This window comes from Aptenodytes patagonicus, chromosome 3 (genome assembly GCF_965638725.1).
Source record: "Aptenodytes patagonicus chromosome 3, bAptPat1.pri.cur, whole genome shotgun sequence".
NCBI classification, from domain to species: domain Eukaryota; kingdom Metazoa; phylum Chordata; class Aves; order Sphenisciformes; family Spheniscidae; genus Aptenodytes; species Aptenodytes patagonicus.
The window spans coordinates 70,538,571-70,565,773 of NC_134951.1; the positions used below are offsets into that span (position 1 = coordinate 70,538,571).

The 27,203-nt window shown below is 41.7% G+C and overlaps 1 protein-coding gene across 5 annotated transcripts in view; it reads left to right on the forward strand.

Moving 5' to 3' along the window:
• Nucleotides 1–27,203, forward strand: part of PHACTR2 (phosphatase and actin regulator 2) — a 151,211-nt gene that overhangs the window by 85,309 nt on the left and 38,699 nt on the right. For 4 of the 5 annotated variants that reach the window (XM_076333760.1, XM_076333761.1, XM_076333759.1 and 1 more), the window contains exons 2-4: nt 10,870–11,037; nt 22,663–22,743; nt 25,734–25,892. In XM_076333760.1, the coding sequence (XP_076189875.1) occupies nt 10,870–11,037; nt 22,663–22,743; nt 25,734–25,892 (408 nt within the window). The remainder of the gene's footprint in view (nt 1–10,869; nt 11,038–22,662; nt 22,744–25,733; nt 25,893–27,203) is intronic. The other variant, XM_076333757.1, reaches the window with a different exon arrangement.

The following is a 27,203-nucleotide window of genomic DNA, read 5'->3' on the forward strand; positions in this document are numbered from 1 at the left end:
GTTATTTTTCTTCTGGCTCAGTGCAGTGACAAAGTGCAGCTTCACAAATGGTCACCAGCACAGTTGGTGGTTCAGCTGATGTTTCCGTCGTGGTGGTGTGAAAACAGAGGCTGAGATGACCAGGAACCTGCTTGTGTGGGCAGCATCTCTATGAAGCCATACCTGTGTGCTGCCTCCAGCGACAGCGGCGATGGCTTCTGGGGACGTATCCAGCGAGCTGCGGGGAAACGCCTCGGTGTCTTTCCAGGTGCACCGAGGGAACAGCCAAAAGGCGTCAGAGAGGGATCAGCAGCTGGGTTCTTTAGCCGGTGCTACAGGGTAGGTGAGTTGTTAGCGGAGTAGAACCCTCCCTCAGGATGATGCGTGCCTCCAGAGGAAAGAGCCAGCTGAGATCTGAAGCATCCCCAAGCTTGTGTTTGCGTAGGTATGGAGAGGAGAGGAGCTAGAAGCAGCACAGAGTAACTTTGGCTGTGCTTTGACCTTTTTGCTAGGTTTTTGACTCAGCTCAGATAGGAAGTAGCAAGGGCCATCTGAGAGTGTGCTGGTTCACTCTCTGAAGGCAAACGGGCTCCTAAGAGGAGTTGTAGGTAAGCATCTAGACCTGCCTGGGGAGTTAGCAGCCTGACGGTATGGGGTCTGCTCAGCGGAGTTTGCACTAGACGACAAGGTTTGCATTCACCTTGCATCTTTCAGTTTCCCTTTCCCCAAATTCCTGTGGACTGTGTTTCTCGTATTGTCAGGTTCCTGGGAACGCTGGGGATGGGACGTTCCAGTAGGGCAGTGACATGGCGTACCTATCGCCTCGGCTCTCTTGTCAGGACGAGCCAGCACCAGGAACCTTCCCCCACCTTCCCTTTCCTCAGCGGGCACCGCTGCTGCTCAGACAGGGCATCCAAGGGCTCCTGGCCCGTTCGGGGCAGATGGAGAGTAACTTTGCCGCTAGCTGGAGAAGTGGGAACAGGGCCAAAGGCTTCCCTGTGACACGCTTGGCCCGTTTTTATCTCAGCATCAGTGTTACATACCTATTAATTACTACAAAAATGTTTTCTTTTAATTGCTGTTTATTACCACACAGGAGAGGGGCCACGTACTCACTTCAGTTTATTTTCACACTTCTAGTCACTATCTGCTGGGAAGTTTTACCGCTTGCCTGTAGCTAAAAATATTGGTTGTAAACTTATTATAGTTATTTTTCTCCCCCGTATTAAGGCTATACCAAGAAAAGTCAGTAAGGAAATAATTCCAGTTCTGTAGTTCTGGTTTTCGGATGTGACATTTTAAAAATATCATTACAGAATTTAACAAGATGAGTATGTGCAGCTTACTTTTAGGAGGAATTACAAAATTATCCAAAAAAATTTTTAAACTATAAATAGAAATCTATATCATTGTAAGGATTTATCCCTTAATATTCTGACACAAGAAGCATTAATTTTCAATCCTCAGCTGTTCAAAGTAGTTTGTTTACTCTTTTATGTACACTGCTTTTAGTTGTTGTTTTTTCTGTCCTCCCACATCTCTGTTACTGTGCCTGGATTTTTTTTCCCCCTGTTTTTGTGGAGAAGTTGCTTGGATCCAGAATTTGACCTTTGACCTGATGTTTCATATATCTGGAAAATGTAACTGTCTGGAAATTTTCCATTTGCTGCTTTTCACTCAAGTATTGGGGTTGAGAAAAAAGGAATAAGCAGCCTGCATTAAACCTATGATCCTTTTCCTTCTGGTCAGAGCCAGCTGTGTTCGGGTCAGAGAGGAGGTAGCAAGAAGATTTTTGGCCGGATCACTTCCAAATCTGTATAATGGGATTGCTGAGTATTCGCTTATTCCTTTCTTAGGAAGCCAAAAGGATGGAAGTTAAACATTTGGTTGAAGAGGAGGAAGTAGTGCAGGTGTTCTAATAAGGACTGCATGATGCCAAAATGTAAATAATCAATTTGCAAACACATGCTTGTGGGCATATTGCAAGCATAAGGTCAGGTCCTTATTTTTATTCAGACCTTAAGCAAATCGTAGTGTGTTTTGACACAAGAAACAGGTGAGAATAGAGGTGGTGTGACTGTAGAGGTATAACTGCAGTGCTTAATGCGCTGTAGAACCCCCCCCAGCTGACATGCCAGTGCAGATGTAGCAGACAAGAGCTCTGCACAGATTCCTGCATGAGAGGTGTAATTTAGTCAGGCTGGGTAGCCCTGACTAGCTGTATTGCTTGTGGTATTTCCAGTGTCTCTACAGAGTGCCCTACAACCATAACTTTGCTTTTTTTCTGTAGAATTAACCCAATGGGAGTGAAAACTATACCGTGAAGTAACTGTGAAGCTGCACGTTACAAGTGCGTTATCTGCATTTGAGTTGCATTAGCGAGAGACAACTTGTGGTAACTAGTGTGATAATGTGATAGCCTGTATCTTGACAAAACAACCAACAGCACTGAGGTTGATGTGATTATTGTGACCAGAAGAAAAAAAAAAAGAGCAACACTTAAGGTAACTCTAAAGCAAAGAGGTCCTTTGTACTATACTCCAGTGAAGCAGCAAGCACGGCTCAAGCCCTAAAGTTAACACTGTTTTATTTACTGTTTCTTGTGTAAGGTAGTAGGAAGCCAAGGTAAAGTCCCCTCCTTGCTTGTTGGGGACCGGTGTCTTGCGGGGCAAGGGCTTCCTACCTAAGAGACAGATAGCTAAACAAGTTGTTCCAGGCTCTGAGCAAGTTAATCCCAGGTGTACAGGTGAGAGAGTGAGAACTAAAATAAATGCATGTGGGAGGCAGCACCATTGCTTGGGACTTTGCTCATGTTCCTCTTCTGCGCACTATAGAAGAGGACAGTGTGGCTGGGCATCCCTCTGAGCCACGCGGCTTTTTGTCTGAAATGTGGAATCCTGGGCATCTATGCTATCGCTTTCAGGGGGAGCGTAGGCTCCACTCCTTCCCTTGTAAGTACCTGTGTAGCAGCACCTGTGCTTTTTGCAGAGCTTAGGCAGGGATTGATCACGGGCAGAACGGAGTATGGCCTTTTGTCTCCAGGTGTAACAAAGCTGAATTTTCCACCCCTTGCAGTGTTTGACTTTCTGCAGCGAGGTAATGTTTTGCTTGTGGCGAGGTGGGTGTTACAGGGTTCAGCCTCCTGAAGCCCTTTCTGGACTTTGGCACTGCCAGTCCATGTGTGACTCCGACAACTCGAAAGGTGTTTGTACGTGTATCCTTGTAAAAACCTGGAGGCATTCAGGCAGTCGTATCCATTCCTGCCGTGGTTATCCCCGGAGGATCCCCTCTGGCTGTTTCAAGGCAGCAGCCAGCATCCCTCTGAAGTAGCCGCTACCCAGCCTGTTTAGCTCATCGCCAGCAGGAGGTCCAATTAACATTTTGCGATATTGGCAGTTCCATATGGAAACTACCATTCAGCCGCCTACATCTGAACTTCAGCTTTTTCCTTTCATTTAATTAAAACACAATCAAATCAATTAGCTCATGACAGAGTTTCCCCAAAGTTAAACTCCAGATGTATGGCAAGGCGAAAGCATTCAGATGCCAATTCATTGTGCTGCTTGGAGGTAGATTATAGGTCTCCCATTTGTCAGTTTATCCAGTGGGGATTAGTTGCATTTTTTTCCCTTCCAAGTAGAAAATAGAAGGGAGAAAGAAAAAAGGCCTGTCTTTCCATCTGGTTCTGGTTGGGAAAAATCAATATAACATTACAGAATTTGAGAGATTTCTTGAAAATGACATTGATAGTGTCAGAATGACTTCTGGTTTTTAATGACCACGTCAAACATTTTACCATGCAGTGTCTTGATTTTTTTCCAGTAAGCTCCAGGAATAAGCAGCTTACCATACTCTATAGCAAGTCGATGAGTTATTGTTCTTGTCACTAAAGGGGGATAATATGCAGCTGTATAAACATGTTGATTTTGCTGGCATAAAAACCATTACTTCCAACTCTGTGCCCTTTGGCAAGACTGTATAGAAAATCATAACACTGTCAGAAGAGGTTTTGAGGTCTTAATAAATCAAGTTGACTTTTGCAGCACATCCCTGCAGGGCAGGGGTGCAGTGAGAGGAAGACAAAAAATATCTGTACTAGCTAACCGGTAGTTAATAAGCATAGAAATAATTCAGACCCAAATCCACACATAAGGTAGCTTTGAACTGAAGCCATTGCATCTTCTGTTGTGTTTCTTAGTTCATTTATGGTTAGATGTGGCAATGCCCTGAGTCACCTGTACTACAACAAAAATGTTATCACGTATTTTAAGGGTGATGTAATGATACCATGGTAATACTGCAAGATACCCAATGCTGGTGAAAGTATTGGATGCCAATACTACCTTAGTACCTCGATATCGGTGGAGCACTTGGTTCCATGCCTTTTCCCCTCTTGGTCATGTTCCCCAGCAGTGGGGAGGAGGAGAGGCTGGAGGCAGATGGTTCCTTCATCTGGCCACTCTGCACCTTGCTTTTCTTGACAAGGATCCAGGGCAGAACTGCAGTGCAGGTGGGTGAGTCTTGAGAGGCAAGTGGGTGGGAGAAGGGATTGCAATAGGAAAGGTGCAGCACCCAGAGGGGTGGGGAAAGAAGAGAACTTGCCACTCTGCCAGTACCGTCTTGTACTTAGCAGCCCCGATGTGAGAAAGAATCCCTTAAATATATATCCCAGTGCTCCAGCAAGATTAAATCAGTTGTGGAGAATGGTGCTGGTGAGGGGAGTAGAGGGACAGAGGAAAGAAAAAATGCTTCTGACTACTCATTCGGAAGGTTTAATAGCATTGCCATCCTGTAATACTTTTTTTTTTTTTTAGTATGAGAAAGATTCAAGTGATATTGTACATTCTCACCTAAACTACAGCGACTGTTTTTCTTGCAGAAGGCCCATATACATTGTATCACCCATGATGTATATGAATTCCCATATCTTTGTAAATGAGTGAACTTAGCTACCCAAGTACAGCATCACATTCTTCCTGGTGTTCTCTCTCTTGCTTGTGGCTGGATGGCCCCAAAACTACATTCTACAGAGGACCATGACTCCCACTCCTGGTTAGGGTGTTCTTCTTTGGGAAGCGAAGGATAGTAGATTTCAACGCTATTTGGTCGGGAAGGGGGCGGAAGCCAAGTCTTCCACCTACCCTGTGAATGCTCGAGGCAAAAGCAGGCTTATTTTGTGGACTTACCCAGGTTCAGGCACGTGGCACGTGCCAGGCTGTGTAGCGCTGTCAGGTTTGTGGCTGGAGCGTGCTGGTATCCTGGCTGGAGCTGTGAGGCTGATTGAGGCTGCCCGCCCGGCCCAGTCACCGGCTCCCGCCCCATACCACAGCCCGCTCCTCGCCCAGCCCTGACACTTCAAGTGTTTGTAGGATTGTGCTGAAGACTAAATCACTGAAGTGATTAAAAATAACCTTTTAAAAAAGGAAAGAGGGTGGAAAGGGGGAGGCATTTTTGGTTGGGATCATTCAGAGATGTATTTGCGATAAAGCCCAATGAACAGTTGTATTTTTACAACTGAAGGGATGGCATATTTTTTTAGGGTCAGGAATGAGCGGATGGAAGTGCAGAGAAGAAACTTCCCAGGCTGACTTCATCACCAAAGCCACTCTGCTGTGATGGCAGCTGTGATGGCCTCCAGTCTGGGATGTTGTTTTACTTATAGAGAAGCAGAGATTTCAGATAGTTTTAATGTCATGAATTACGGCATCTGTACCTTCAGAGTCAGGGAGCATCTGATCAGAGTTTCTCAGGCTCCCAGCAGCACAACTTTTGACATACGCACCTAAATTCTGCCTTATTTCTTTTCTTGGATGTCACCCTAAGTGCTTTTTACTCCAGGATCTCAAGAATCTTCATGACAAGAATAAACTCATTAAACTTCACTTATTAGCATTGATTCCAGTGTACTTGTTATCAGCTTGGAGACTCCATAAGGCTAAATTAAAATGATTCATGTTTTTCATATCATGTGTTGTTGTTGGCCACACAACACAAAACTCTGTTTAAAACACCATTCAGATAAGAATTATTAAACAGCAATTTTATAAGACATTCCCTACTAGATTACAACAACGTCTATCTAATAAACTCTTTCTCTTTGGGACTAAATGTGAATGTGGACTAACGTGAGAAAGAATCTTAAAACTATTCAGATTCAGTAAAGGATTCTTCTGCAGAAAAATCTTTTGAGTATACTCCTACTGTAGCTAGCTACTTAATTACTCAGGTTTGACCTTTTTTAAATCATCAGTGACTCAAATTACTAGTAGTAAACTACAAGCAAGGAATTTTGATCTGTTAACTATTAAAATATGGTTCTACTAGAAAAAGAATAGCATAAGGACATCATGGTGTAGGGTTTTTTCCCATATATCTTGTATTACTCCTAGTATTCAGTCGTGAGGTTAGGTTCTTCTACTGGCTTTCCACTTTCACTGCCAAGAGTAAAAATACACAGAAGTAAAAATACAGAACAGCTTATGGCATAAATGTAGCCCTCTTTTTCTCATCATGAAGTCAAAGCCTTTAAAAAATGGTCTTACTGCATTCCAGATCGAAAGGCCTGGAACGAGCAGAATCACAGCTATTTACTTCAGAGGAATTTATATTAGGCTTGCTTGAAATGATCTGATGGATAGTTTTTTGTTGCATTTTGCTTTTGCAAAGTTAGTTGTAAGTTCTTAACTGAAGAAAGTGTTAGTGTGTGTCAGTGCTGACATGTACGTCTCAGTGCTGAAGTGTACTGTGCCCTGGGAAAACTGTGATGAATTCGCACGCCTGCTTCAGCTGCGCAACATCTCTAGAGATCATTCACAGCAGAAAAGTGTCTCCTAGGCAGCTACAGAGATCAGCGTTGCTTATTGCAAGTAGCCTTCCTAGTATAAGACGTGCTCAGGCATTTCCATCTTTGGGTGCTTATAGGAAAGTTGGGGTCATCCATAAACTGATCTAATCTTTGCTGGCTGCCCACTAGCTCGGGGAGAGGCTGTCCTTTTTCTATCCTTCATGTAGCTCGTGGCCTGTGCCAGCATAATTTGGCTTCACAGTGTCTCAGTTAGCGTTGGTGGTGGTCTTTTACAAGAAGATCTCTTCACATGACATCAGCATGCATGGTTCATATACTTACTCCTTATCCTTCTTATGTACACTTTTTATCCTTCAGATGTAAAATCTACACCTAGGGCAAAGGACTGGAATATAACAACATAAACTATGCAGGTAGTATAGTCAAAAGTCCTAATGTCAAACTTAATAATGATGTTTATTGAAGGCAATGAAGTGACTCACTGGCTGTTTGAAGATGGTGGGAAGAAGGCAGGACTTCAAGACACCGTACAAATAAAAGAATAACACAAGTGACCAAGCTCCTCTAATCTTGCTCTCTCCATCTAAGCTAAGCTGTTTCCTTTCATCTCACTGAATACGTATAACATTTATAATGATTAATAGAAGGTACATAAGCTCTCTGAGGTGAAAAATATACCGCTTTATTCTTAAATAGTACATGACCTATAAAGCAAAGAGTGTAAATCTTAAACATCAATTTCCTGCTGAGTGTTTCAAACATGAGGAGTAATAGCTTTTGAAAAGATCTTTCCATAAATGCTCTGGAACATCATTGCTGAAATAGGTTTTTTTTTCTAGGCAGTTTATTAATTGGTAAAATGTGCTACCTTATGATTGCTTTTGAATATAAACAAGTCCTTTTTCCTAGAAATGTTACTTTATCTTAGATTATTTCTGAAATCAATCTATGATGTTTGGCCATGCTTATTCCTCCTTTCCAGATACATATTTGGGTCCTTTTTTCCAAATGAAGGAACTGATATAAGGTCAATGGTTTAGTAAATTCCCAGTTATGAGCGCTTGTTGAACTCACTTGGTAAATCAGCTCCTCATCTTTTATTGTCAGACGGAGTTAATGTTGAATCCTGTTTTCAAAAGTTGCAGTCTTCCTGAACAGAATTCTTCGCCACTAAATGGATCCCTTTTTCCATATGTTAGCTCATTTGAAGCAGGCAGATTTCTTTGGCTAGGATGAATATCATTATTTCAGAGTTAAATATTTTCAGCAGAGGGCAGAGCAGGGACAGATGCAAATCCATGTTTCTCTGTGGGGAGCTGTTGGAGCCATAATCCTCCTCCGTTCCTGCTGGTAGGCACTGGAGGAAAAAATTGGGATGAAGCTTTTGTGAAAGTGGTTGCCTGCAATAGACTGGACTCCATGACCCAGGAGGATTTGAAAAGATCAATGTTTATAAAGATCGTGCTGTCTGTCACCAGGGTGCAGGCTCTTCACATCAATAACCCAGCCTTTCTAAGCCGGTGGGGGCAAGGACATAGGTTTTGTCCCACTGCCTCCAAGGAGCAGGTAGCCTTTCCCTCTAATGAGCTGATGGACTGCCTCTGCCGGTGAGATAATGCTTGGCTCCTGTCCCAGGACAAAACTCTTCAGCCGCCAGGTCCTGGTCTCTTTTCTTCAGCACTACCCTTCTGATTCTTTGGATTTACCAGCACAGATTTCACAGAGCAACCATGTCTTTCCACATCTCTTAGCACCATGGGAACCTTGATTGGGAGGGACCTCGGGAGGTCACTCAGTCCAGTCCCTCACTCAGAGTAAGACTGTTGCTGACAGTAGGTGAGGTCAGCCCTGGCTTGCCTGGCTGAGCCTCCAGAACCTCCCAAGACCTGCTCCAGTGCTGTGCCACCCACCTCCTGGAAGTGTTTTCCTTATGTCTAAGCTGACTCCCCAGCCGCAGGCTGTGGCCCTTGCCCCTTCAACTGGAATTGCCAAGATAAATTTAGCCCTCTAATCTTTGTAACTGCCCTCCAAGTAAATGTACTTCTCCCTTAGATCCACAGTTTCCAGCAGAGGCTTCTGTATTCCATAGGGTTGTACGACATACGCAGTGCCTGTAAGCCTAGACAAAAGTGCGACCCCTAATTCCAGGTGAGGCACCCCTGCAGAGGTCCTTCTGCTGTCCCATGCCTCTCTCTTTCTGCAGAGCTTCTCGCTGCCTTTGATGGTCTTCTCATCCCCACCTCTCACCCATCTTCTCAGGGTCTGTAGAGTGGCGGCTGGTTTGTTTTAAGGGAGTCTCAGCTTAAACCTCCCTAAAGATAGTCCTGTTACGTTCTCTAGGATGCACAAGTGAGGAAGCCGAGGTTTTATACTTGTGCAAGGGGTATACGTATCCGAGTCCGTAGCAAAATCTTGGCTTTTTACATTTAAAGCCCCTTTGCATGCCTTTTTTCCATCTTACCTCCAGAAAGTACCCAAGGAGAACACTTAAATAAAAGCTTTACATTGTGATGCATCTGAATAACAGTAATGTATCCCGGAGAAATTTTCCATCTCTCTGTTCCATCTCTCTGACAGTACAGAATTTATTACATTTCATGGCATAACTCACTCAGATTTATTGATTTAAATGCTATCATTTTCATACAAATTTATCTCTGGTTGTAACTTCATTGAAGTCTATGAAGTTAAACAATGGATCTTTTTTCCCAGTACTTTATTTTAAAACATTGGAAATAAAGTTTCTTGGACTCTGATTGCATTACATCAGCTTTCTCACAGAAAAGATTTTTTTTTTTTAGCATCCTGGATCAATCTAAAGTCTAGGACAAATATAGGACTCATTAAATGCCATTTGTCTGAGAAACAGAATAATAAGATTGCACCATGATGTTATGTGTCTGAATATGTATCTTTTTAGTAGCTAGGACACAGGACCAGGATTCAGGAAGCCATTTGGCAAACATAAAATTAAGCACTTAACAATTCTGTGCTTCATATTTTCCATCTGTAAAATGGGGACAGTGATATTTCCTTCTTTGAATAGCACTTTCTGATTTAATGATCTGTGATTATCATTATTACTGTTGACAGTGGCATCAACTCTGTTCTGAATTGGTTATAATTAGAATGTTTAGATGAATGAAAGCAATTACAGACCCCTTATGCCGCAAACATTTAAGCCTGTGATTAATTTTATGTACGTAAGTAATCGCAGTTACTTCAGTGAAGCTGCTCACGTGAATAAAATTAAGCACATTTGAAGTGTTTGCAGGACCACGAATGGAAGGCTCTAAGAAACCTCAGTTCTTAAACAGAAACAGATAACAGTAGACTTCTCAGGGAAATTTCCGGGAAATTTATTTTACCTGTATGCTACGGCATGTTGTGGAATGAGTCTTAATTTGGTTCACAAAACTCGATGTTACCGCCATCGATGATAAATATTGGCTTTCATATCACTCAATATGTTTTTGCAGAAAAGTAATCCTTTGTTAAATTTTGGCTACAGCCCAAAACCTTATTGTTAATGTTTTGTTAATAAGAAGCCTCACTCGCGGCAGGCTGTGCTGTGAATGACTGATTACCAGGGATATCAAATGGACCTATTTTCATTCCACTGCCAGAACAGTTATCTGTAGAGCTTGTTTAAGAAAGGATTCGTTTTACTCAAAAGAAATAGTTTATGTTTTTACATTGTAAGGGTTTAATTTTCTGTATGACAGCTAGTTATTCAGCTTTACCAAAGATAGGGAAAAAAGTCACCCAAATATGTGTTGAAAGAAATTCTCTGGTAGCGATGAAAAACCGCAGAAACGTGCAGATGTGCCAGATGCGTGTCGTGAGAAGCAAGTTCTGGCCTGCTGCAGCTGAGGCGCTGAGCAGCAGTGAAGCCCAGGGCTAGCTGACATGGGGACTGGCTTGTGACTGCGGGCTGCAGTCAAATGTCCTTTGGCTGCCTTCTGGAACAGAAAACACGTGGACCCACACACAACTTGTTGCAATCTGATAGTGGAGGAGTTTAGCTGTTGGGTACCATTTTGTTTTCCATCCTTCAGTTACCTTTACTTTTCTTGTTTATACAGTTGATGGTTTGGATAAGGCTTCAATCGCTAACTCGGATGGACCAGCCCCAGGATCCCAAACTCCCCCCTTCAAGAGGAAGGGCAAACTCTCCACCATTGGCAAAATCTTTAAACCTTGGAAATGGCGGAAGAAGAAGACTAGTGACAAATTCAGAGAAACGTCAGCAGGTATGTCTGTGGCTCTTTGGTGGCAAATAGTAGAAAACACTGTGATGGCTTTGCAGGGTAATATTTGAAAAGCTCTTGGAGCTTGTTAGATGGCAGGGATTATTTAGGCACAGTATTTGACACACAGAAAAACAGTTTGATCCTTGGCAGGGAAAAACCTAACCGTGTTCAGCTTCTGTCCTGAACCTATCACCAAAAATATACAGTTTAGTTGTTTACTATACATTATATATGATATTCTTTTGATGTTGACGGTACTCTTTTTTTTTTTTAACTAAGAAACACTAGGCTTTATATTACAAATCCTCAAATGTGTTGGAAATGTCTCTGTGTCCTCCTAATAGTCAGTGACTTGGATTATGAAACAAACCTTACCTTCATGGGGACAGCAGTTTGGTCTGTTCAGAGAGGAGAAGCAGACGTGGCTGTGCCCAGCAGAAGAATGAGGATCAGCTTTGCGACCACTGCCTTCATAGAGGCTGCTCTGCCCCTTCACTCCCCCATTGGCAAGGCTTGAAGAATGGTCTGAAATAAAATGCTGTGATTGAATTATATTCCTTCTGAAAAAGAGGAAGATTGAGGGCTGGGGTTCAGTTAGCTAAACACAGTTGCTTGGTGCCACCTGAGATGCTCTGGGGTGTCCTGGCTGCTCTCACAGAAGGTTCTGCATGGTATTTGCCATCCCTGTGCAGAGATCTCCAAAAAACCCTGGGGCATCTCAAGTGGCTGTAGACACCCATGTTTAGGACGCCGAATGCCACCCTGCATATATGTGTGTGTGTCTCTGTGTGTCACAGCTCTGGCCAAGCTTTCTCCAGAAAAATCCCAAACTTCTGTTTTGGGATTCAGACATTTGATGCTGTGCTTTTCTAAACTTGAGCCTAATCAGAGTCCAGGGAGCATCTATGAGCTCTTCAGATTCAGTACCACAGTGCAAGCCCTCTGTCCCCTGTCTTCCATGGCTCTAGGAATAAAACCAACACTAATCTCCTAAAGTGTCCTCAGTAGGTTCTCCTGAACTCTTAGGAGTACACTGCTTGACATTTTAAACCCATAGCAACCCCTGACAACTACAGCAAGGAACTCTATGGTTTTGCAGTGTAACTTCTAAACCATGCTTTATTTATACAAAAGGCAAAAAGAAGCCATCTTCTCTGGTGCCATCATCACTCCAGATACCAACTGAAGTTTTGGACAGTCTTTCTGAGATCCTCAAATCCTTCTCTCAGTCTCTCTCTTCTTTTTTTTTTTTTTTTTTTTATTTTCCTGGGTACCGTGCAACAAAACCCCCACAATTTCTTTCGCTACTGCAATCAAAAAAAATCCCCTCAGTCTGCTATCTCCCTCATTGCTTCCAGTTTCCTTCAGCTTCCCCAGTACTTTTATCATAATGCTAGAGCAAGATTATTTCTAGTCAATGACTCCTGAATGTTCTGCAGCTACTGTTGGACGGGTATATGATTTTATATGCAGTGAATTCTCCAGAATAATCACCATTCATAAGCTGTGTGTACAGAGATTCCCCAAACTGTCACAACGTATTAGCATGTGTTAAATTATTATGCCAGTAAATAATAATGCATGTGTCATTTTGCAGTTATTTTTCACAAATCGGTATCTGGTAAATTCATGTTAAATACGGTATTTCTTATTTTGTACTGTCTTTCTTTAGAGGGCCTCAATCCAGTTTTACAAGCATGACACATCAATTCTTATAATACCAAGGCAAAACATGTGTTAGTATTTCTTTTACAAAAGGCAGAAATTGGGCACAAAGAAATGAAGGTCAACATTTCCAAAAGTGCCTCCTTAGTTACTTGCTTGTACTTAATTTTCCTGTCTTGTTTATGATGGTGTGGTCCCTCAAGTCCTTTCAGGGGTGTGGAGAACCCACAGTTCGCATTGGCACTGACTTCAGATGGAGTTAAGGACAATTTATCTCAAGGTGAGCACCTGAAAAACGGAGATGCCTAACAGTAGGTGTAATGGACAGAAAACATTAAATAACTTCAGAACTGTAATGAAAATCAAGCTTTAAAATTATGCTATAGATACAAATAGACAAACTTTGAGCCGCAAAATATCGTTTTCAGCTGCCATACAGCTACAGTAGTTTGTAATAAGGGTTGTTATCTCTCTCCCTGAACCTTCCTGCATTCATATACCTAGAGCATCAGAGCTAAGGTACTAGTAACATTACAGCAGAGTATGTGTAACGTTCTACATTCTGAGTCTCTGGTTTTGCCACTGTGTGCTCTTGATTGCATTTGTGCTCTTGCTGCATTTATTACTCTTAAGAAAGAGATAATTATTGGGAAGCAGTGTCCATCTTAACTACCTCAAAACTAATTTTCAAGTGATAATTTGTCTTCCCAGTTCTCTCAGCTGTGTCTGTTTACTTCCACTGCCTCCTGTGTACTGGCACTAGTTTTGTGATGAGCGGATCACAAACCTGACCCAGCTAAAAATAAATCCAGCAAAACATAACAAGAAGAAGGAGTTTTTACTCTTCTGCAAAGGTTACTACTTGGATTTGTGTTCTAGCATTGTGATTACTATCAATAAAACACGCTGAAGCAGAGAGGAAAAACAGAGCCACTCGTTTGGATGACTTCTTAAAGTTTAGACAACCTGATTTTTTTCATTTCAGCTGTGGTTTTGCAGCACTGCCTTTCAGGTCTGGAAACTAAAAGAGTAATGTAGACCTCCTTGTCTTTTTTTCAAAGTTAAAGCTTTATTTTGTGATCAGTCTTTTCTTGAAAATGGAGAGCACCAGCGTGCAAACAGAAATCCATAAAAGTTAGGAGAATTTGCACTACAAATTGGCAGAAGAAGAACAGAGTTGATGGTGAAAAATAAGTATAGTCCATAGATCATATAAGTGGGAGCTCTTTTGGTCAATTGGATACATGATTATATATAATTATGTATTGAAAAGTGGAAGTTAATTATCTGCACAATGAAGTATCTCTGTAAATGGTATAGCGGACGGGAAAAGTTCATTGCAGGTGGAGGTAACACTTAGTTGACTAACTGAAGTCCCCACTCTAAGTCCAGTCACAAGACTTTATATTTACTAGTCCTTTGTGGCAAAAAAGCAACTAACGCAATTGATTCACTAAGCGCTTAATGTGTCTTGTGTATCTAGAAGTATCATCTTCTGTACAGACTTTTAAATTGTCCTGAAAAACCTTTCATTTTTTACTTAATTGTTTAGCTAGCATCCTGCTAGATAACCATGTAGTACATACGCAAGCTCTTATACAGTAAAGACTGCTATTGTATTTAATAACATAACGTAAGACCGCTAATAAAACACAAAACCATTCTAATGCTCTGAATTATATAAACTACAGTTCTTCAGTGCCTATATAGTTTGTGAAGAGTAAATATACAAAACTCAATGCATGTTTTGGTGTACAGAACTTAAGATGTTATACAGGAGGTTTGGGATTTTTTGATATTTTTTCATTGTTCAGTAGATTGATATTTTTCTCTTAAGGAGTACATATGCTCTATTTTTAATAAAGTTCTGCTTGTCCATCCTGCTACACTGTAAAATTCAATTTATTTGGGTGGAATTATACAAACATAGTGACATAGGGAATTAATTTCAGGTTTTTAAAATGTTTGTATTATTCTGTACATTCAATATATCAGCTTGTATTTGTATGTCCCAGTTTACATGCATTTTGCCAACCATCACAATATTTAGTGCTTTTATTTCCTTAAAATGAAACTCTGGGAGTTCTGTAATATCTGAAAATCTTGACTTTCACCTCAAAACCAGCAAGACTCGCTCACTAAGCTAGGGAGAAGGAAAGAAAGTAAACCTGGATTATATAGAATCATAGAATAGTTTGGGTTGGAAGGGACCTCTAAAGGTCATCTAGTCCAGCCCCCCTGTCATGAGCAGGGACATCTTCAACTACATCAGGTTGCTCAGAGCCGCGTCCAACCTGACCTTGAATGTTTCCAGGGATGGGGCATCCACCACCTCTCTGGGCAACCTCTTCCAGTGCTTCACCACCCTCAGCGTAAAAAATGTCTTCCTTCTATCTAGTCTAAATCTACCCCCCTTTAGTTTAAAGCCATTCCCCCTTGTCCTGTCACAACAGGCCCTGCTAAAAAGTTGGCCGCCATCTTCTTTATAAGACCCCTTAAGTACTGAGAGGCTGCGATAAGGTCTCCCCAAAGCCTTCTCTTCTCTAGGCTGAACAACCCCAACTCTCTCAGCCTTTCTTCGTAGGAGAGGTGTTCCATCCCCCGATCATTTTCGTGACCCTCTTCTGGACCTGCTCCAACAGGTCTGTGTCTTTCTTATGCTGAGGGCTCCAGAGCTGGACGCAGTACTCCATCAGATGGGGTCTCACCAGAGCAGAGCAGAGGGGCAGAATCACCTCCCTCGACCTGCTGGCCACGCTTCTTTGGATGCAGCCCAGGATACGATTGGCCTTCTGGGCTGCGAGCGCACATTGCTGGCTCATGGCCAGTTTTTCATCCACCAGTACCCCCAAGTCCTTCTCGGCAGGGCTGCTCTCAATCCCTTCATCCCCCAGCCTGTATTGATACTGGGGGTTGCCCCGACCCAGGTGCAGGACCTTGCACTTGGCCTTGTTAAACCTCATGAGGTTCACACGGGCCCACTTCTCCAGCTTGTCCAGGTCCCTCTGGATGGCATCCCGTCCCTCTGGCGTGTTGACCGCACCACTCAGCTTGGTGTCACCTGCAAACTTGCTGAGGGTGCGCTCGATCCCACTGTCTATGTCACTGATGGAGATATTAAACAGTACCGGTTCCAATACGGACCCCCATGGGACGCCACTCATCACCAATCTCCATCTGGACATTGAGCTGTTGACCACTACCCTCTGGATGCCACCATCTAACCAATTCCTCACCCACCGGACAGCCCACTCATCAAATCCATACCTCTCCAGTTTAGAGAGAAGGATGTTGTGGGGGACCATGTCAAAGGCCTTACAGAGGTCCAGACAGACAATGTCTGTAGCCCTTCCCATGTCCACTGATGTAGTCACTCCATCATAGAAGGCCACTAGGTTAGTCAGGCAGGACTTGCCTTTGGTGAAGCCATGCTGGCTGTCTCAAATATGAATTGTAAGAGTTCTAAAAATAAATAAAAGGTTCCCAAATTATTTTCCCCCAAAATTTCATATGAGAGTTTTACCCCTTGTGACTCTCTAAGATGTAACCTACAAATTCAGGCATTTGGCTATGCAACAGTGGTACAAGAACAGTTCCCAGAGCTTTTATGTTGAGAAAGAAGAATGTATCTAAGTACCGATTAATCTCTACGGAGCGAAGATTTGGAATACATCTTCAAGGCAAATATAGTTCATAGTCTTGCTTAGGTGTTAATGCTGTTTACCCCCCTATCTACATACAAAGCTTTTTCTTCCAAGTCTGGCTGTACTTTCCGTCCTATGCCAGCAGCCGGTTGTGGGCTAGGTAGATCTTTCATTCATGCTGGTTGCCCAGTAGTAGTACTAGTAGTGCTCGTAGGAGTGGATCAGAAGAAGTCATTTATGTCTTGACTTCCAGTGCCCTCCTGCAGTTCCTCCTCTGTCTTGGCCAGAAATGCAGATGACCTCCCCACGTATTTCCATATAGAGAATAATAGGGATAAACTGTACTGTTCTGCAGCCCTAACTGTAAGGGGTTGTGTCCCCAGAAATCCCAGAAATAGACAGGGTGTCGACCCCAGCTGCATCATGAATAAGCTGTAGCTTTTCAGTGCAAATCAGGTTAGCTTGCAGTGAAAGCATATCTTTACATGCTTGAGGACTATTTCGCTGTCAGGAAGCGCCAGAGCTATAGGGAGATACCCATTTGCTTTTAAACTCTATGTACGTAAGGTATGGAATCACTTACGTTTGTGTATGTGCTTCCTGTGAGGCTGGAATTTGAAATGAAAACTAGTTTGGATTGCATTCACCCTGCCTCAGATGGTATTTTTGGGGTGTGGGGGGGGAATAAAAAATGGTTATCCTTGTATTTCTTGAGGAAACAGACCCAGGACCAACAGAGACTGAGAAGATGCATTTACTTGGCAAGTTGCCCCTTGCTGCATGCTAACTGACACAGCAGAAGAAACTGGCTTATCTAACTTCAGGAAGAAGTAGGAAAACATCCATACAAAATACAAATCCTACAGGAAATCCTCTTCCTCAGACTACTTGAACAGAGATGTATTTGCATTACAGAACAGGGTATGTGTATGTACGTGTGTGTGCGTGCATCTTACATGCAGGAAGACGATTTCCTGGCCTGAGACCATGGGACAGTACGACGATCGTCACATTTATCGCCTATTCTCTTAACAGGGCTACAACTTGATAAATCTGTATGCAGCTGAAGAAAGAGTTTCTTCTAAGAGAGAATGCGGGCTATTAGAAAGAGCTTTTATTGCTCTATCTGGGTTTTCAATAGGCTTTTTGAAAGAGGTTCTTGCTACAGCCTTGCCAGGGCATGTACCATGCAGTGCTTTGACAAAATCTCACGTGACTCTCTTATGCTAGCTGCTGAAAGATGTTCATAAACAGCAAATAACACAAACATCAAAAAAAGATGGAGGACTAGATGTGGAAGTATTTGTGCCGATGTGGGAATGATGGTTGGAATTTTTTTCCTTTAGCAACATATTTTCCATGCTGTATCTCAGAAAATCTGTTCTCTGGGCACTGGTTGTATACTTTCTGCCTAGGGGGCTTTCAAAATTAAGTAAGAACAAACAGAAAATGGCATCATCTCAAGGGTTTCTCCCCTCCGCAGTGTTTTGCTGTGAAGGAAAAGGTGGCAGCAGTTTGTGTCTTGGCACGAAGTAGGTGCCACTTCAAAGCTCTGCTGCAAAAGTGTATGCAGACAGGGAGCAGAAGGCGATTTTAGCTCTTACTAGGTCAGAGAAAAATTAAAAATCTGAATTCTCTCAAGCTTCTCTTGGAAGAGCAAAGCTAAAGACTGGAGAATATCCAGAATCTCACAGCACTCTGAGTCAGAGAATTGGTTTTAAGACTGCCTGAGGTTTGTAGCTGCTGAGTATCACTAAGCAGTCTCTTTTGAGGGGGTAGGGAGGGAGGGATGGAAACTGCTTTTTGAGGTAAACTGTTCTTACGATTAGTGTTACTGTTATTTGTATTGGGCTAAAAATACAAATGTTTGTGGGATCCCTTGGGCGAGTAAGATTTACTCAAGTAAATGAGGGCTGCATACAGTGTGATAAATTCACACGCTTGCTGACAGTTACACCTGGAGTCGGGGCAAGCTTTGCTTCTGACTGCAGTAGCGGAAGGATTTTGACATGGGATTTTTTGAGTCTGCTGGAGCATGATGTCTGAGAGTGGAGCCCACCTCACCTCAGCCTTCCTCAGCAGGCAAGGGCTGATAACCAATCACACTCACAGTCAGGACTGACTTGTTTGCGTAATCGATCTCAACACGTACATGTATACAGATGGAGAAATTGTTATTTCCATTTTATTATTGCTTAATGTTATAAACAATATGTTGATGTTAATGTTAAAATATTATCTATATTCACACTTTTGTATATACACATATATATATCTATACATCATACATATCACAGGCATATGTTAAGATACATATATTCACATACATATACACACACATTATTATATACACATATGACAGAAAGGACTTGTAGGAATAAGATCAGCTGGTCACTCAGCTTAAGGATGTCCACATGATGGTGGTACAGCTAACAGTATTTATCATAAATTTGTTCCAGGATAGTACTAGTCATCTGCTCCTGAGTGAGGAATAGGTAATAACTTGTAAGGTCAGAGATTGCAAAAATGATGATCAGCAGGAATAGAGAGACAAAGGTGTGCTTATGGGAGAAGCAAATGGGTAGTGTATTGTGGCAAGTTCTACTAAAAGAAGAAGGAAGAGAAGAGAGGTAGGTCTGGAAACCAAAGATAAGAAGTTTAAACTTCTTCAAGTGAGGAGAAAGACCCTGATGATGAAGTCATGACAGAGGTGGTGAGAGGAGGGAGCATGCCAAGCGGGGCAATGGTGGAAGCACCAAACTACAGTCCTCTCCCTGTACTGAACTCAGGAGACTGAACTATTTCTAAGGTGACAAATAGTGATACCCATCCCAGGTGGTTCAGGTAGATGATAACTGTTTCTACAGTTGTCTATGCCATTAGCTCAGCAGCAGATGGCCAATACTCATAGCTTCACTTCTGTTGATTAGATATTTTGAACCATAAGTAGGCAATTCAACTAGAATTCGTATGCTTTGGGTTGTTTTTTTGTTAGTTTGTTTTATTTATCACTATTTTAATGTGGGAAATTATACCTGAAAAGGTACCGCAAATTAAGCACTTAACAAATGTCAGCATGTTTGGTAACATGACTTAATCTTTCTATGCCATAAGTTGCCTGTCTAAACAGTCACGATAACACCTTTGTATATCTCACATGGGCGTCAAGGAGAAAACCACGTTGCCTTTGGTTCACTCAGTTGCTGTAGTGACGTTTGGGAAAACTAAGAGTTTTCTGTTCAAATGAAGGTTTAGGTTGTTCCTCAAATGAGGTCTGGGCCCCAGGTTGAAAGGTAAGGTTAAGAATTTAGGCAAAGAAACGGTTCATTGAACACAGTGCAGTCTGTATCCTAAATGAAGCAGGGATGGCAAAGGTGAAATGTAACAAGCAAATAAAAACTGTACCATCTGCACACCCATCAGCCTTCATTCAAACATTTCCTGACTTCTGGATGCTTGACTTTGTAACTCTCTTATTTTAAAGGAATTTACTGAAACATAACAGTAGTCAAATGTGATTAGCTCAACTGAGTAGTTTGAGAACCTTAAAGCTCAGTGCAATTGGGCAGTGATAATCAAAATACTTGCCTGTGTAAATGTGAAACGTATTGTATAGTCCAGAGTCGGTAATAAGCAATAAATTATAATGATGAGTCCACCCTGGCTAAATAGCACCCAGTATAGGTTCATAAGTAGACAGGCTACTCATTCCTCCTATACAAGGGGACATATTTTTGGTCGCTTTGATTTAAATTAAAATTCTGCCTTTGTAGGAATTAAAATGATGATACTTATAGTGAATACTAGCATGATTTCTAATGTTCTTTCCATGGGCCAAATAATATTTTAAATAAATTATCTTTTCAAGCTGAATTAACTGAGCTTAATCAGTTTAAATAAAAACAACACTCATGGCTAGCATTTTAGATGATGAAGGATTGGGGCTTAAGCTTCTTATCTGTTCATAAATTTTCTAATCTGTGAAATGGAGATAGTTATGTCTAAGGGATGTTATGAAACCTATGTAATGTTAATAAAATGCTTTGAGGTCTTCCAGTAAAAGTGTAAGGAGTTAATGTCTTTTAATGCCAATTGACATTTTCCATTATAATTAATTTGATACAGTTGTTAATTCAGTGTTGTAGAACTGAAAAAATACACCATCCTGAAAACTAGAGAGAGACATTGATGGGAGGTCTGATTCAATGTTCTTGAACTTGATGCAAAGAGCATCCTTGTTTTCAAGTGGGATTGGATTAAGTCCCACAAATAAATACATGAGGGATCATCTCGTTTCACTGTCCCCAAGAAAACAGATGTAAAAAGGAAGCAGAGAGGAAAAATAATAGGAAGTAAATTATACCTGTAAAGCTGAAATAATAATAAGAGAAAATATATGTTCACCTACATGAAAAACTCTTTGCAAGAATAGGGCACGCTCCTGTGCTTTGTTTACCATGCCATTAACATGTGTGACACACAGTTGCAAGGCATATACCTTACCATAATGGGGAAAAATTGGAAGAGCTCCTGCATAATTTAGGATCAGTCTAACCTGATCTGCGTTCAGGCTACCATACTCTCCCCAAGAAGGCTGGCTTACACAGAGAGTCTGCAGCCACACTCACGGGCTCCTTTATATTGTCAAATGTGATTTGAATGCTGTCAAGGTTTGACCTTTAACAGACAGGTCCCGCAAAGTACCTGAGTATATAAACACAGACCTAATGCCAACTTACATGTTCTTGTGCCAGTACTGTTTGCATTCACAGGCTGTTGGTCTCACAGGCATGGGTAGCTTGAGCTGGGCCGGTCAAAATGGTTACTGCCCCCAGTTCTTCTGCCGGGAGTCAGTGCTTTTTTGGCAGGGAAATGCATCCCATGTGGAGCATGTGCTGAATCCCTGCACTTTGCAGTGTGAGAAATGAACCCGGTGCTGTAAATCTGAGAAGCACAGGATCTGCTTCATCTTCTTTTCAACCGTCCCCTTCCCTGGTGGAGGAGGGGAGTGGGAAGCTGTGAGCAGTGATGCCTTCAGGCGTCTCAGTTCAGCCAGCCTGGTTGCAAGTCAGCAGCTGGGGTTACCTGCTGTGGGGAGAGACGTTTATCAGCTGTTACGCATGGAGGGTAAATTTCTCAGAAGTGCCAAACTACCTCTCTCCGTGCCTTCACAGGAGCCGTCACTTCACCGTATGGCTGTTCACTCCAACTGGGCTGGTGCAAGTCGGATTGACAATACTTCTTGCAGTATTTAATCTGCATAGAGCAATTAGACTGGCCCTAGGGAGTAATTGGATCACCGGAGTGTTTGAATTAGTTGATGAGATAAATAACCTTATCCCATAGTGTTAATAGGATGAAGTCTAGCATGGCTGAAGCTTTGCCACATGCCCTCAGCTTGAGCTCCAAACGTCACTTGGGTTTTGTTGTCCATATGTAAACAGAATCAGGATGGGAGATTAACTTTTCCTAACAGTGAAGACAGGATTTTACAAGTGGTGCTCACATTTTATGGACCCATGCACCGTGGTTCCATGGATCATTACAGTGGCCTCCCAGATCACTGACCAAAACTGTATTGGTTTGGCAGTGGGGTGCAGTGGGGAGTTATTCTATTTTGCCATCTGTAAATGCTTTTCCCTATAAAACTATTTAGCATTTTTCCCATGAGAAATAAACATAATAATTAAAATGCTTCATGTCACAGTCTTTTTTTGTGTGTTGTATGCTTCTTTTTTTTGACCTAAAAAACAGGATGCTGCATTTTTTTCCATGGAAGCCAACCAGCCTGGATGAGGATGTTATTCCCTTTTAGAACAGAACTTTCTAGCTTCTGTTTAAGGCATTTTTTTCCTTTTTCCTTTAAAACATAGTTTGCATGTCATAAAGGCTACCCCGTGAGTTGCTTGCTCTGAGCAGGATTTGTCTCTCCCAACTCAAAACATCTACCAAGCAGACGGAGGTATCTCCAGCTGAGCTAGTCACCCCAGTCAATGGTAAACAGGTGCTTTTACGTATTAAATGCCTATTCTAGTTCAGTTTCACGCTGGAAGTACCTTTTTCCATTGACTGTAAAGGAAGCCTCACGGAGCCTCGCTCAGCTGAAGGTATGGGGTCAGATGAATCCCCCCCTTCTGTGCCTGAAATTGTGGGAGAATATTTTCAGAGAGCATCCATGAAAACCCAGACCACTTCTGCAGAATCAGAGGAAACAAGATTTCTCAGGGTTTCTTTAAAATAAAAATCTTTTTCTACATTTTTCGCAAGCATCAGCAGTACGAGAATAAATCTATTCTTAACTGTGCTTTTTCTTTAGTGTTGGAAAGGAAGATTTCGACAAGACAAAGCAGAGAGGAGCTGATAAGAAGGGGAGTGCTGAAGGAAATGCCCGAGCAAGGTGATAACACGTTACCTAGAATTTAGCTGCTAAGTGCTAAACACGGATGATAAAGCCACTATTGCACTGTTTCCATGTAGTATAAATAGGTATGGGGAGACAGAGCTGAGGAGTGTGAGAGGTAATTTGGGCCAGTTGACAAAAAACTCAAGTTGGAGTTGAGAGATCGGTGTTCTGTAACTGCTCCTGCCGTAGGTACACCATCTGACTTCTGGTCATATCCTTGAGTATTTTGATGCTCCCTGTAAATAATGTGACTCCTGTGGTTCCTACTTACTGTTTGCCAGAATTTTTTTAAGTTAGTGATTAACGTATTTTTTGAGTCGAGTTCTGCTGTCTAAAGCAACTGGAGTGTAATACGAGAAATTTTGACTGAAAAATCAGAGGCTTTGGGACCCCCAAGCAAATCAATAGCATCTATTTCAGGTATCAAAAAGTACCACTGCTGGGATCGTACAGATCCCACCACTACCACACACATCACATTCACAAATGGCACAAACATAAAACTGTGGGGAAGACACCACTTGTTTCAAAATGCTATAAGGTTTAGTAACTGGTATTAGCCAGAATTTGTGTTTTGAAAAGCATGAGTAAACCATGGTTAACACCTCTGTGCTACATCTGATTATGTTTGTAGTGGTATTCTTTCTAATATTCTTGATCTTCTATAAATCTAGGTCAAATAAAAGTCAAGTGAGTAAAATAATTTCCTGTAGCTTAAAATTAAAACATTCGTCATTTTGTCAAGGAGTCTAAGAACTCCATGATTTCCAAAAATATTTTTCTCCTAGAAATTGTGTTACTCTGCCTGAGCTGAAGAATCGTGAAAGTATCAATGTGTGTGGTTCATATCGTACACATTAATATTTAGAAGTTAAGGGCTTGTTTGTCGACATGTGGCATCACTTGTCTTTACAGTGTTTCGCTAATTACCAGGCTATGGCATTCAGTGTAGCTGGCTTCTGAACTTTTCTCTGCCACTGTCTTTGACTTAAAACAAGAAATGCAAACTCTCCATACCTCAATTTGTCCCTCTGTGAGTTTGTTACATTTTTTTGCTACATGCTTCACTGGGAAGCTGCATGGCTTTGTCCATTGATGGTTGTAAGTTGCATTTAGACTGCTGGGACAGTTAATGAAACGTGTTAACATTTCAGGTTGGTTACAAACCGTCTGAACATAAATACTATCATTTGTGCTAAAATTGTGTATGCTTTGGTCGTCAGTGTCCTTGATCCTCTATTCCGCTCTTAAAAGAGGATGGGACTTTGGATCCCTTACAGAGATTGAGCAACATGAGAAAAGGATGTAGAGATGAACAATTTTCTCCCCTTCCTTCCGTCTTAAGAAGGCCATCGATCTAGTCCGTGTTGCTTTCATCACGTTGTGCTTCCTGTCTGAGGAAATTATAGTTTGCAAGGAGCAGTTTGAAAGAATACAGGATTGGTTTGAAGGTGCTAAAAAAAGAGATACAGAAAAGGCGGTGGTTGAGCAGTGTGAAGGTAGTTAGAAGGAATGACTATGGAGATGAAAGCTAGATGGGGAAATTACATGGAGTCTTGAAATGTGAGAGGTAAGAAATGTGAAGTGACTGTTTCACGTGGGATGAAGAAGAAAGAAGTGGAAAGTGGCAAGTGCCACTTGGAGGCAGGAGGTGTTTGCTGAACCATGGCATGGATAAGAGGTGGGAATGCCACATGTGGAGGCAGAGAGGAAAGAATGGCTTTATAAACATCTGGAAGAAAGGAGCTAAAGAAACTGAATGTTGCGGTAAGGTAAGAAGGAAGCCTTGTGCAACTGTCAGCTATAGTGAATGAGACAAGGTTAAGAAGGCAGAACTTAGTTTTTACACATCAAGTTGAAGTTAGTGTGTGGGTGAGATTGAAACCATCAGCTTAACCCATAGAGCAGCCCAAGGTAGTAAGAGAGAGGCTGCATAATTGTGTTGAAACCAGTGAACTGCCAGACATCCAGGTCTGATAGAACACAGCAAGAAAGAGGAGGAGGAGAAGAGAGTTGGAATTACCACAATTAATGAAGAAACAACGGGAGAAACCAGAAGAGATGCCAGGTAGATTGGCATAATTTTTGGATGGATAGCAAGAGAATCCTGCAGAAGGAAAGCAATCATCTACGTGAACTGCAGGTGGGGTGTGAGCAACATAAGGATAACAAGCCTTAGAAATGACCAGAGAAGTAAATGAACAGCAATTTTAAAATGCATGGAACAGAGAACAGAAATCAGTAAATAAGGGAAGAGAGAAAGCTGTGAGCCAGCAAGACTATGTAGCATTTTTCAGGAATATAGAGACAAACAGGGAAGAGAAAGAAGTTTTTTTCAGGATTAAAAAAAACCTCATAGCTGAGGTAGTCTGGGTAATTGAATAAAATATCATCAGAGCTGGAAAAGAATTTGACTTGCAGAATTTAATAATGGTATCATACGTGATACAGGAAGACTTCACCTTGGCTCTTAAGACTAGGCAATGACTTTGTGACCTATTTTATTCATTAACTGGGCACACATATTCTGAGAACTTCTGTCTGAATTCCTGGCTGATTTACCTACTGGGGTGCACCACAGTAGTCCTGCAACTCTGCCCCCTAATTGTCCAGATAAGAGGCCTGTTGGAACACGTTGCAGCTCTGTTGTGGTCCATGCACACATTTCTTTGCTGTGTAAACCAAGATACAGGGAGGAAGAGAACGGGATGCTAATGTGTACAGATACGAAGCTGGACCTGAAAACACACGTGCACTCCCAGGCCCACTACTGCAGACGTGTCTACCCAAAGAACATGGAAGCCTGTAGAGTTCCTTTACAGCGTTAACTTTTCAGAGTAGATCTGCAGCCTGATGTTTCATGTTTCAGTAAGTGTTTCTGCTTTGCTTCCATGGAAACTTGAAAGCAGTGGGATGCTGTGTGTTGTCAATAGGTGCTAAGGAAGCAGTTAAACTAGACAATAGCTTTTTAATTTTCATTTCAGATGGTGATGTAACAGTAAATTTTGAAACTTCAAATGGACATACCATAGCCATTGGTGAAGAAACCATACAGGAAGAAAATGTGGTAAAAGCCAGTGGAGATAATAGTACTTTATCAGAGAAAGCATCAGCATTGGAAGGAAAAAAAGAAGATCAAAAAGGTAAATGAACACATTCTTCACAAATTGTTTTTCGCCTACTTAAAATATTAACATGTTCTTCCATTAGCACCAATACATGCTGTGAGTTCTGTTCTGCCACAAGGATGCCAGCAGAACATGCCGAGAAGATAAGACTTGTGAAACATCAGTATTTCATCACTGGTAGGCATGCCTTTTACTGTGGATATAATAAGGTTATAAAGAGAAGCATGGTCTGAGCATGAAAATGTGTGCAGGGATGTTTGATTTCTAAATTCAATGTGAGCCTTTCCTTGTAGCCATAGGCAAGCTTTGGTTTCAGGTTTTTCTTTTCTGAAAGAAGACACTAAGTGCATATGCATCACCTTGCAATATCATTGCAGAAGTGGCTCACGGGTTGAAAGTTCAAAGTGTTTAAGCCACTTAAAAACCATGTATCATTTTGAAAGTAACTTCAGCAACTCATTCCTATTGGTTTTCACTAAATCTTAAACACTCGCAGTCGAGCTCTTCAGAAATACTCAAGGGGCTATATCACTACCGCAGACTGAACCTAGGTCATTTATGGAAAATGTACTTTATGACTATAGGGTTTTCTATAGATGAATTGCAGTAAATACTGCTAAATATTTAGCAGTTCCAAAGTCCATATTAATTTTGTTACCTTTGCTCAGATCTACCTTGGTAACAAGAGTTTGACTGAGTAAGAAAAAAGTAAAGATTAATGCGGAATCGTAGGATTTGGGCCAGTTTTATTTTCTTTCTCTAACCTCTTGAATAATGCACCACTTCTTTTCCCTGTCACAAAGTGTTCTTAAATATTATTCCATTTATTGGATTTTCCTAGAGGAAAGAGCAAGGATACAAAAGATCAAGAACTTCATGTCTGGCTGTTAGACTGAGCAGCCTTTCCAATGTCTTCTAGTAAACTCTACCTAGTGATGAATGAGCCTCTGGAGGTTGAGAGGGTCAGTTCGGCTAACACAAAAATTTGAATTCTTCTCTGAGCTATGTAAATCACTTGACTATGTAAAAAGTGGCTGGATGTCCAAGGAGAACTGCCTTTCTTATGAGATTTCTAGTACTTCCTGTCTCCCAACAAGACAGAAATACAAGATTAGCCTTTTTCATGACATTTAAATATGTCTATCTTTTGGTGCCAACTAGAACCAGATGTGTATTGGGTCAGGGGAAAAGAGTTATAAAAGCCATGGAAAACTCCTTTAAAATGGTTCAGGTTAACTTTGGGGTTAGATCAGACCACTTATTATTTTATGCATCCTGAAATACAGCCTTTTGGAACTGTCACGTCTTGGAATTTTTCCTAAGGTA